At 37.6% G+C, this 13,076-nt stretch overlaps 1 protein-coding gene across 5 annotated transcripts in view; it reads right to left on the bottom strand.

Moving 5' to 3' along the window:
• The window catches only part of Nfib (nuclear factor I B), a 217,795-nt gene that overhangs the window by 32,671 nt on the left and 172,048 nt on the right, over positions 1-13,076 (bottom strand). For 3 of the 5 annotated variants that reach the window (XM_055629813.1, XM_055629796.1, XM_055629832.1), the window contains 3 exons: positions 8,266-8,400; positions 4,693-4,877; positions 541-706 (listed from right to left, as the gene is read on the bottom strand). In XM_055629813.1, the coding sequence (XP_055485788.1) occupies positions 541-706; positions 4,693-4,877; positions 8,266-8,400 (486 nt within the window). The remainder of the gene's footprint in view (positions 1-540; positions 707-4,692; positions 4,878-8,265; positions 8,401-13,076) is intronic. The other 2 variants (XM_055629806.1, XM_055629822.1) reach the window with 2 other exon arrangements.

Raw genomic sequence — 13,076 nt, 5'->3', positions numbered from 1 at the left:
TAGATAATGTAAGTGTAGGTACCTTACACATACCTAATCCTAAATTTCAACGTGTTCTTGCCTACATGGCATAATGTGTGATCGCTTCTCACAGTGACATAACCTACAGTAAGGTAAACATGTAATTATCTTGCAGAAACACTGACTCCATTCGCCTAAGGGAAGGGCTTGGTTTCTAGAAACACTCCAATAAGTAATAATTACTTAATCTCTCTTTGGTGATGTAAATTTTTTTTTATATTGTGTTGTGTTATCAGTGTAATTTCAATGTCTACCTTGAACAAGCAGGCATGGGTTATTACTTTTGTTATGGCTGTTTACTCAAAAAAAATGCTTCTCCCTTGTCAAATATGATGCACTATCAGAAATTTGATAAGAGAAAGCATGTGACAGCCCGACCACATACATGCCTGCTAGCTCCACTTAAATGAGAAATCTCCATCTGGTCAGGTAGCCAGAAACATCCCTGTTTTCCACCTTGGATCATGTATCCAATGGTGCCTTTGATGGACATTTCTCATTTCCTACAGAAATACTTACTGGTTGCTGTAGGTGAAGCTGCCTCACCTTCAGTGGATGTAGTGATGGGTTTAGTATCTGTCATGGTCAGGGTCACAGGTCGCACTGCACTGGGATGGGGAGAGGGTGCCAAGACAGGAGTGAAATGTCCAGGCACTTTCCCTACTACTTGACCACTGCTGTTAGGCTACAAAACAAAAACAGAATGCGGGGTGAAGCAATCCAAAAGGCAGACATTCCTGTCCAACATCTCCACTCAGTGTGCACATGTGGATCTGGAGGTAGACAGCCTCCAGGAAGACCCTCTCAATCTGAGCTGGGAGCCAGTCGATGGTTAGTGGTAAAAAGCAGCACAACAGCATTTCAAGCAAGGCCTTGATCATCAATGCACTTTGCACAGGTGACTTCCTCTTTACAAAACCCCCAGATCCCAGTACACCCAACCCTTTCATGTAGTAGGGTAGAAAACCCACATGGAGAGTGAACCTTAGCTAAAGCTACAATGGAATTCCTTATCCAATTCTCTACAGTAAAAACCCAACCATCCTCACTCTACCTCTTAGTACAATATCTTCCTACTGAACCATGGTGTCGCTGCCATAAGGGAAACAGGAATGTCAAGAATAGGAAACATATCCACCCCTATACAGTTTCCTTCACTTACACTAAGTGATCCATTCTTCTTCATATAAGATTCCAGCTTTCTCTCACACAATGGTAATGCAGACACACATATCAGGTGACCTAGACTTTAGGGTGTCCAGTCTACATTCAATGATTTACTAACACAAGTGTAGAGAATAAGACTTAAAGCATCTAAGACTTCAGATGCTCACCAAGTTATAAAATGTAAAAGTAAGTCACACATTATGCTTAGGAATAAAATATCCCCAGAGAAAATGACTATGATGCACCGAATTGAACACAAAGACCCTCAGATTCACACTGCTGTTTGTTGCTCTTCCATGGCTATATGTGAGAAGTTACACAAATGCTTGTGAGAATTAATAAAGACATTTTCCTGTCCAGTTTCAGAAAAGATGTTGTTATTTGAGTTTTATGTACTTAATACAAAATCAGTTGCTATGGTAGGAGACAAAACACTAAGGATAAACTGTTTGAAGAAAGCTTGGAACATATTACCTCAGGTAGAGAATGCTGTTTTTGATTATGCTCACGAAACAATCTTCGCTGCATGGTCTTCCTAACAATTTGCAAGAAGTATTCTCCACAAATATATGGTCTTTATGAACTCAACTTTCCCAAGCAAAGAAATTAATGAAACAATGTATATCTAAATACTCACATATACACTATAACTGGCGATTTCTTTAGAGAAAGATAGCACTTTTTGACTTAGAGGCATAGATTAAGTCTTTGGGTGGGTTACAGAGGGGCTACCTCCTCTATTTTACTTTTAAACATTGATTTTTAATATCCTGACAATTCATCATGTATACTTGACTATTTAACTTTATGCTGAGAAAACAAACTGGAGTTTTCCTCTATGGAAACCTGTCGGAGACATATCTTTAAGCCAATTTTATTTGAAATATTCCACTGAATAGCACTGACTCTCTTGCAATAATTGGTGCTGCAGTATTGGAATTAATCTCCAAATTGCTGTGGGGAGGAGAAGGCATCTCAGTTGCTTAAGAATCCAGCTCAGTATGGTGCTGGACAGGCTGGGAAGGAGCTGCTGACTGCAGGACTTGGGGACAAGTGGTCCTTCCCCATCTCCTGCACTGCAAAGGTTCAGGGAAATAGTAATACTTTGAATTGCAAATGCTTTGCATTTGGAATAAAACATCAAAGCAGATATAATGTTCCTTAAAATATATATTTCTGCTACTCACTATAAAGACCCATTTTTCTTTCTAGGTCAATGTCAGTTTCTTAAAAATAGACATTATCAACTTCTGGCTATGGGAACATTGTAAATGACTGCTTTGTGTATGTCCCTGGAAAGAAGAAAGAAGAAAGCTCTCATTTTTGTCCTGGCGGTACCGTCACTGGCAAAAGTGTCTTTACATAGTGTTCACCAAAACAATTCAATATCTACCCAGAGCAGAAGTCATATGTTAAAAATCCCAGTGCAATGTCCCACTGAAGATAAGCTTGGATAGCATACACTTTGTCTACAGGGACTGAATGATTACAAACAGACAGTTCTCCCATTCAAAAGTGGGAAAAGGACAAGGAGGAGTGACTAAGTCCATGGAGACTCTTCTAAAACACCAGGGTCGAAGGAGGTTTTACTCTTCCCTTTCCCACTAGTTAAAACACATGAAGCTATGTTCTGAAGCACCTGCCCCTCAGCGGCTGTTGGATATAGAGAGGGGTGTCTCTCGGCTGTGGAAGACTGGCACTAGAGATGGGCTATCCTATTTACTATGTTTCTTCCAGTATATAAAACTTGGAAGAATTTTATTTGAGATTTTGGCTTTCAACTGAGATGGAAGTAAGATGCTTCTCTAGAAGCCGGACCTTTACTTTGAAAACATACAGGAAAAACTGAAACAAGAGAGGCAGATTATCACCTAATATGCACTTTAAACTTATAAAGAAATTGAAATATATGTAAAACAAGCACTGAATAATTAAAGAAATGTGTAACACTAAGGGCCTGATTTTAATTTGCATAATTTTCCCCCTAACAGTGCCTAATTAAGACATCAGTTAAAAAAAAAAAATCCAATGGAACTCTAAGATTTTCCACACTGAATTAACGTTAAGGACTTTTAATGGATGTCTTAATTAGACTTTGTTATTCATGGAAATTCTACACAAATTAAAATCAGACCTTGTGTGCACTGTTCCCAGCTGAGTCTAGCAAAATACTCTATGGAATAGAGACTTTTGAATCCATACTCTGAGAGCAAATTTTATTTCTGAACTGGCATCCCAAGATCTCACCCAATCCTTAATTGTCTTTAGTCTCATCCTCACTATACCACATGGACACTTTTTTTTCCGTAAAGCACAAATAGATGTTTAACTCACAAATGTTAATATTTAGTTTTATATATTAGTTAGTAAAACTAAAAGCAAAGGTAACTTTCTAAGCCACACGAGGGGTACAGTGTTTTATCGTTAACATAAAGCATCCAAAGGAACCATTCTCCTTCATTTAACAAATTAATACAAAAACTTTTTTCCCTGAACTTTGTAACTGATACATACATCCTCATATACTTTAACTTTGGCACAACTTAACAGTGGTATCATAAAATGTTGTATTGATTCCCCAAAGTCTTAAAAGTTGTTAGAAGTGAAAAGGTTTTTATTTTATTTTATTCATTTTAGATAAAACAGCAAAACCCAATACTGTCTGTAAGATCAAAATTACATCAAAAACCTATATACTGTAACTAGACTAGCAGCTGAAACCACTGATAGACTCTATTGGCACAAAGACCTTCTAGCTGACTATGGAAAATCCTCCCGTGAAAAACCTCTATGCAGTGACCTCTCACCAGAAAACAAAAACAAAAACAAAACAAAAAACCCAGGCATCTAACGTGAGAAATGCGCAAGAGTTACTGCACTTATACAAAGACTTCCTAAAACCACTATATGATGTTGAGAGAGCCAGCGAGCGATAGAGAGAGAAAGAAGACAAAGACAAAAAAAGCTAGAAATGCTACTCATTACTAAATTTAAGTCATGTCTCTGCAAAGAGTCAAGGAGTCATCAAAGGCTGCTGAAAATGTTTACATTACCAAAGCTGATTTTAATGCCGAATAACTGGCCTATAAATACAGCTGTAAGTTCTTTTGTGGGTGTTTATTTTAGCACATACCTTGCTCCTGCCTGAAATAAGCACTTTGTCTCTACATCAAACCAGGTATTTCAGAGGTGTGAACTCCAGCTCAGGAGGTTTTTGGCAATGAACATTCTGCATAAACTTTCAATCAATGAAAATCCAAAACATTCAACCCAAAATGGCTTCACAAATGTATCCCTTTGGGGCAACACACTTCCTACCTGTCATTCAGCCACCTTTAAATTAAAAAAAAAAAAAAAAAGTATTGAGTCACCACACAGCTTTCTGAAGACAGATTATAAAGCTTGATGTTGTACCAGAAATACTCTCTGACTAACCTCATGCTTAGAATTAGACCTGTCCCACATCCCTTAGGCTCTATAGATTTTGTTTTCTCTTGTTTTTACCTGGCTGGTTTGAGGACTGGATGGGTCATAAGAAGGTACGTAGTTCTTCAGAGTATCCTGAGGATTCAGGTGGGGAGGATATCTGATTGTTGGATGAGAAAAGTAGCTTGATGGGGCTGGAGGAAGGATAGCTTGCGTTGGAAACGGCAGCGGTGAGGGTGGAGGTGGAGTTCGAGTTGAGATGACTGCAGAACACACACACACACACACACAAAAACAAACAAACAAACAAACAAACAAAAAAACCAAAGACTGGCAGTCAGTGGACCGTCCTCTTGCTTCTTTCACTTCCAGTGCTATAAAAGTGGAGACCTTCCGTTTACTTGCTCCCATAATTAAGTAAACTACCTTTCACTTTTTTTTTCTGCATGCTGGCACTGCTAAGGACATGTAGACATTAACTCCACCCACAATAACAAACCCATCTTTCTTTCCAGATCCACGAACAAAACATAATATTTGAGTAGGTTACTTTCCATTCAAAATACATTCTTTGATTAGAGAGTCTTTGTCTCCCTAAATCAGACCAAGTTATAGCATTAATTAGAGAGAAGCAGACCCATACTTTCTCCTACAACTCAAAATAGAAATGCAATTCAGTTTTGAATAAATCATCTCTCTATACAACCTAGTTGACAGTTGTTTAAAATGAAAGGCAACAATTAACAGACCAAAATGTCAGATCATGAGTAACGACCTGCTCACCATGTAAATTCTCTTGAACATTAGCACATGGAACGGGACCCTTCCTCCTAATGAAGATGATTCCTTTCAAAACCAAAAGATCTTTATCCTGCGGCTAACTTTTATTCTGACTCCAGTTGTTACTAAAGTTCAGCAGTATTGCTGAGGTAAGATAAAAAATAAAAGCCACAAAAATGTCTATTTAAATTTTTATGTAGGTAAACAGATGAGTTTACCCATATATTTGCAATAATATGTTCTACTTGCAGCATGAAATACCATATAAAATATGTGTGTTCATATGTTCAATGGTACCTTTCCACAATAGTATATGATATAATGTTTAGTTTTGAAAAAGAATTTTTAAACCTTAAATACGGAGAATTTTTAGCCATTATTTCTATAGAGTTGCTGGAAATAATTACTAATTAAGACAATAAATACCTACAAGTAAAGATTAAGTCTCCATTGCCTTAATATTTTGATCTAAGTCATATGAAAATAAAAACAGTGTTCAACATTTTAGAAAACAACCCAGCAAACAATATGAAAACTAAGTTCTTTCTGTGACTACAAATGTAGATTATCTATAACGATCATCTTCAACTTTGTGATTATGTGAAAAAGAGAATGGGGAGGAGAAAGTTTAAAGAGATACTGTCATTTCCCTCAAAGAAAACACTCAGGATATAAGAATTTAGGCATGCATGGTGAAGAACTACAAATTTAGTTGGCCAGATCTAGAAGACTGGTCCTTAGGGCTTGCAGAAGTGTGGGAACAGAATACATGGTTTAAATGTCTTCCCTGTGGAACCCTTCTATCAGGTGCTGTGAAGCCCAACTGTACATTTTTTTTAAAACAGTAGTTCCCATTAAAGACTTTTGAATTCTATTTTTTTAATAAGTATAATTTAAGGAGATGCAAATGTTTATTGAAAAATAGGGCATTTTAAAAAAACTTAATGTCTAAGGATTTTTTTTAACCCAGGACCAGAACCTCAAGTATGCTTTCTAACAACGAGCCACACCCTAAGTCATATGTACTCTTAACCTCCCCACATTTTAATTACAGCTTTGTGTGTACACAAACCCCTGTGAAACACACATGTAATCCTAACCTCATATGTACTCTTAACCTCCCCACATTTTAATTACAGCTTTGTGCGCATGTGTGCATACACCCTGTGAAACATTGTGAAACATACAGGTGACTACATCTTGGCTTCTGGGCTTGAGAACTAAATGGCCTCAGGAATTCTAAAAAAAAAAAAAAAAAAAAAAAAAAATCTCTCTCTTCAACAGAATCAGAACATCTAAAGTTTGAATTCAAATCTTCAAATCTTTGGGTAGTTCAGGAACTGTGTGCCTGATACAAGCAGGTAGGATTTTGTATTTCAAAATTAAAGTAAAAATGGTTATCTTATTAATAAAAGCCATTCTAATCCTTTGAAAAGGACAGAAAGACAAATTACACAACAGAAATGTTTTTCATTAAAATGAAACATACATGTGTACTTTTTTTGCTTCCATTATTACAAATTCTTGTTAATTGTCTTTCTCTCTCTAGCCTGGCTCCTTCCAGCACTTCTGCTTTAGTTCTGTACCAACAACTTTTTAAAAAGTGGGTCCCCCTGTGTTTCAGGGCCCATTTCTGGATCGCTGGCCACACTGGAATTTGTCCTTGCTGTGGTGACCGCACTGTCCTGGAGCATACCTTCCTCTACCTGAGCCAGGTATCCTCCTGCTGGCTGCTCCTTCTTGGAGTTAACCTACCCTTCAAACTTAGACTAGAACATATTTATTTCAGGCATCTCAGCCTCTCCCAAATATCTGGTCCTTCTGAGATTACATACTTGGCCAGGGATGGGTCCATTGACCCCTACTATATCATAAGTCCTTTAAGAACAAAATTTTTTTGCCTTGACTGAGGTTCCGACCACAGGCAGACACCTATTAAGCATACTAATTGTATATATGACTGGTATTTTAGATATTTAAATATTTGGTAGAAACCATCATATAAAGCTTACTACCGAGGTTTCATGCTTCATTATATAAAAATACTATTTATTTAAAATGTTAGAAGTATAAATTCTTAATCAAGTGTCATAATGCAGATGCCATTAATGTATGTAAATTCTTGAGGCCAAATATGCAACATTTATGAAATGGTTACTATTTTTTTTTCACTTAGCTCAAAGCCCAAACAATTAATATGAAAATTTTTATTCCACTGTAATTTTTATATTCTTATCTTATTTTCATAATTTCCTTAATGATAACATTTAAAGTCATGCATTTTTAAAAAGCAACAATAAACCCCATGTTTCAACTTATGAGTGAAAATTTAAAAACAGGATTTAGTGGGAAAGGGGTCATCTAACTACAAATTAGGAGCGGTAAGAATATCATTATAAACACAATAATATATAAAACTATCAAAACACTATTCTCTAGGAGACTTAAAAGTAAGTCGCACCCAGTATACAGTACTGATTACTAACTGTATATAGGTTTTAAATTTTTCAAAGGTGTTCAAATATAGTGTCTACATTTTAGTGCCTATGAAAAAAACCCTAACTCATAAATATACTTTGAAATCCACCTTTCTCTAGTAGAATATACAAAACTAGAGCCAAACTTGGGGTTAAAGCTAAGATGAATATATACTCTATTTTTGAAAGTTCCTGTGATTAAAATTGTAAAATTTCAAATGTGAATATTGTGAAATTATATATTCTTTAATATTTTCTCATAAACTGGTAGGAAAAATATTTTGTTCATTAGCAACCATAGTCACCATAGCAATGACAATAAACCTCCCGTTCACCCTTAAGTGTTTGGTTGTGGACAGAAGGAGGGCTTCCTTCTCCCCTCAGAACGCCTCACCACTGTGCGCGACTCCAGGAATCCCGGGATGGTGGTGCTGGGGGAAAGTGCTCAGTCTTGGAGAAGAGTCCTGTGGAGATGTAGAACTAAACAGTGGCTTCTCGGGCTTCTTCATTGTAGTTGGAGAAGACATATCTGCAAAGCAAAAGGGACACACTCAAACTGCCTCGCCTTCTTAAGCAGTGTATCAACGAAACAGATCTCATTTCCCAATCCTCTGGCATTCTTTTGCTCTTACCCACTTAGAGAAATCTATACACTACGTCCCAGAACCCAGTGCTGCCTTCTTTGACTTCAATGACTGAGGCCTATCTTTTGACCTGATGGTGACCTTGTGAAAATAACGAGAAAGTAACTAGGTGCTAGCGTGTGAGAAACAATCTCTGACCTAACATCTTTTACGGAAAAAAAAAAAAAATTTACTTGTTTAGCAAAGACAAACAAAAAAACAGTCTTTAACTTGCTCATTCTACAAATATTTATCAGGTTCCTCTATTTTCCAGATAAATATGGCTGTTAAGGTAAATAAAACACAATTCCTGACTTAGAGATATTCGCTGTTAGCAAAGAGGAAAATGAGTGGAGACCTCTGTCAGCAGTGAAGAGGAAGTCTGTGGGCTGGGTACAGAGACGCTGCGGCACTTGCTGTCATATTCCTAGACTCTGTGTGCAGAGGACTGTTCTCTGCCTCATCAGGTTAAGGAGGGCCACCCCTGCATGGTGCCATTTTCAAGGTAGCCATGGGGATAACGGGTCTACAAAGTAAGTATTCAAAAGTGGTGGGACACATAAAATACTTAAGCAGTCCAAGTGATCTGTGAAAGAGGGAGATAATCAGGTGGGAGGACACACACGGCAAAGTCGGGATTTGAAGCACTCATGTTTGAATGTTATAATGTTAATGTCATATTGCAACATATGACAAATAGAGAGTTTAGACAGCGCATACCCTACAGAAACTATGTGGAGTTGGAATATCCACCGTGGAACCACTATGGACACCCACTTCAAAAGGCACACACAATCCATGCTCAAAATATATTCATTTCACAGGTATGCACTAGAGGCCTAATACATGCCCGAAATGACACCACTTTCTGGGGATACAATCATGAACTGGATTTATTCTCTGCATCTATAAAGCTAAACATCCAGTGAGAGAATATAAAGAAGTAAAAAAGAATTATAAAATACTGTCAATCATGCCATCATAGATGTATTCATGATTCCATTCACCCATCCCATAAAAACTTAATACTTCTAAAATATAGAAGGTGAGGGACTGAAATAAAAGTGTGGGCAGGGCTAATGCAACAGATAGGAGAACAAAATTAATGCAGGTAAATGAATGCAGACTCTTGTGAAGGCTCATCATCTCAGGTCGCTCTGGGTGACCTGTGAGATATTCTTGCCAGCATGTCTGATAAGAATATCCAGCAGGCACCAGTGTAAGGGAGATGACTCAGGACTTAACATCTCAAGTAAAGCTTATTTTTATGGAACCTTATAAATTTATATCAAAATGTTCTAACAATAACACAGCCTATAAAATTTGTACTTTATCATTTAAAATTTTAAATGTGTGCATAGTAGACAGAATAATAACGGACTTCTTGCACCTAGCAGCCAACTTCAGCCATTATCAATTCAGAATCTCACCAACACGTTTGCTCCCTGCATCACTTTTGAAGTAGACTGATTGTCACATACTTTCACCTCTGCATGTTGCTGTGTACATATTTAAAAAGAAGACTCTGTTAAAAGAGGACCACTACAACTTTAGCACTGTATTAAAAAATATTATCTGCATTTTCTCTTCATAATGTTCTAGAATAAGAAAAAGGCCTCCAGTGTTATTAATGTGAAAGACTAGTGTCATTTTTTTTTTAACCATTTGAAAAATTACCTGAGTTCTTGAAAAGGCATCCAATAAAACTGGGGATGAGTAATGAGCATGCTGGCGCTTGAGGAATGGCATGCCTTTGAAGGGAGTAGACGGCAGAAGCTACAGAAGGCAGAAGCTACACTTCTGACTATGGGTGGCCGCTAATCTAGAAGACTTCAGGTTTTGTGTGTGTGTGGGGGGGAGGTTGTTGTTGTTTTCAGTATAATTCTCAAAAAGACAAAAAGAAAAGAAAGTTGTTCAGGAAGCCACAACAATTAAAGTTGCCACAAAGGGTTGGGGCCCGGGCCAGAATTCAAAGGAAAGGTTTAAAAAACTTATAGGAAAAGGAAGCTCATTTCAGCTAAGGTATCTTGAAAACAGCAAAGACAATACTGAGCTTCAACCAAGAACTATGCCACCTTTCAAGGACTGACTCCCTATTAGGTTTGACCTACTGGAAGCTGAACTTAGACATACAAACCGTTAGAAGAGGAAGAAGCTCAAGTTCACTCCTTCTAATAGATATCACAGTGCTTCCATTCCAAACTGTTTAAAAACTCTTTAACCCTTTAAAAGGATTGACTCTATTTAATGTGGATGAGTGTTTTGTGTGCATGCATGGATGCATGCATGTATGTATGTATGTGCCATGAGCATGCTGGCTGAGTGCAGGTCAGGAGACTGAACTTACAGATGGTTAAGGGACACCATGTGAGTGGTGGGAGCTGAGGCCCAGTACTCTGCAAAAGCAACAAGTGTTCTTAACCACTGAGCCATCTCCCCAGTCTTCATTTCAAATTTTTAGTGGTTGTTGGTTTAAAAAAGACAGTAGCTTAATACTGACTCATGTTTACCTCTGCCTACAGGTAAATTTAAAAGAACTGAAGCTGCATGAATCAGTTTCCCAAGTCTTCTTAGGATAGATAATAAAGTGCAACAGCCATCACATAAAAAAGTGAAGTTCCCTGTATACTACGAAGCAGAAAAGAGTCATTCTGGCTATACCATCTGCAAAGAATGACAAGAGCCCTAAAACTACCACAACCACTTGAGTGCTCCCAGAAGACCGCCAAACTCCCGGAAGCCTCCTTGTATAAAGGAAAAAGTCAAATATTATTTGTGTCAAAGTTTGAGATTATGAGGGATTTTGTCATTTTAAACTTACGTGATTTACAACTTTTCTTAGTCAAAGTGATAGCCTTAGCTTTTGTGAGTAGCTGCTAGAAGTCCACATTTTGGGGTTCCTCCTTTGGTCATGTGCCTAAGAACACCAAGGATTGCAGTAGAGACCCACCAGAAACAGAGTGACATTGGCTACCCACAGGGTGAAAAGGACAAGATATTTCCTGTTTAACAGCAAAAATAACTCCGAATAAAGACAAGCATGAGAAAGTGTACCTGCCAAAGCAGAAGTGTTGACTTTAGAAAGAGCAAGGGAGTAAGAGAATTTAGTCTCATTTCTTTGTCTACCCATTAAGTGAAATTAATTCTGGGCCCATTAATCAATAAAGAAATGCTGCTCTGGGGCATGGAAAGGACACAATGCTGAGCACTCACAGACACAAAAGTGAATTCCTCTCAAAGAAAAGCACAACTATGGACTGGGGTGGGGGTGGGGGATAAAAGGCAATTATGCAGAGAACTCAGGGCTGAGTTTCTAGACATTACATTTTAACTATGAATCAAACTTGTATTGTTTTATTTTAATTTTATTTTCAAAGTCTGTGGTGTAATTGACTTTCAACCTAAAAATGACATCATTTCTATTTTTAATGTACTCATATACTACACAAAAAATGTTTGGGGACTGAAAATATGGGATGGCTTTCGGTGGCCTTTCTGTCAAGAAAAACAAATGTTGTGCTTTTTGCAACCTACTGTTCCTCAAGAAGGAAGAATAATACATAAAAAGATTAAATTGAAAACTAGTTGAATAATAAAGCTGGGTGATGTATAAATATATAATAAGTTGAATGATAATACATACATAATAAAGGGTAAGTTAAATAATACATAAGATAAGACCACTGAAGAGAAAGAAAGACAGTAAGACAAAAGCTAGCTGGTACTTCTGGAAGAGGGCAGGAATAGCTTAGCACTGGGGAGAAAAGAAGCAAAAGCCAGGAAGGCCGAAACATTAATACAAGATGTAAATACGAAATGATTCCACATTGGAAAACTGCCTCAAAATTTGACCATCTTTCTGTTTCTTTTTTCCAGATTGTGTAATTTTTCATTTATTTATTTGGTTTGTATAGCTCAAACTTATATAGCCCAGACTTGTCTTAAGCCGAGAAGCCTACTGCCTCAACCCTCCAAGTTCTGGGATTCCAGACATACAGCAGTGTTGCCCGGTCTCCGCCTGAACTAGGAATTTTAACAGTGTACTTGGGGGTTGGAGGAGTGTGCGTCCATCTTGCTGTTCACTCTTAGTGCCTGACTCCATTCCAATTTATCAAATTAGGCTCCCCTACTCTCTTGTTCTACTCACACAACAACACCTTGTCCAACTGATCATGCTTAAGCAAACCATAATCCCACCTGGGAAATTTTTGAGGTCTACGGCCCAGCAATATGGCTCAGCAGGCACAGACATTTGTACCAAGCTTGACGATCTGAATCTCATGCCCAGAGCTCACACAATAGGAGAGCACTGGCTTCCGTAAGGTTTTCTCTGATCACGACATGCTGTCCAAGGTTTGAACACATACATGCAAGCGCATGTGAGCACACACAGCAAAAAAAAATAAATTAATAACTAAAGAAATGAATAAAGATGAGTTCTAGATTTCACTGCCAATTTTACACTTCCATCTCACTTGATGACTAATTCATTTTATCTATTCCAACACACACACACACACACACACACACACGTATGTATATACATATGTTCCATCACTATATATGTTATAAGTTATAACAT

Source organism: Psammomys obesus, unplaced genomic scaffold (genome assembly GCF_907164565.1).
Source record: "Psammomys obesus unplaced genomic scaffold, mPsaObe1.curated_primary_1811, whole genome shotgun sequence".
Classification (NCBI taxonomy): Eukaryota; Metazoa; Chordata; class Mammalia; order Rodentia; family Muridae; genus Psammomys; species Psammomys obesus.
This window is presented reverse-complemented; position numbering and strand designations above follow the sequence as displayed.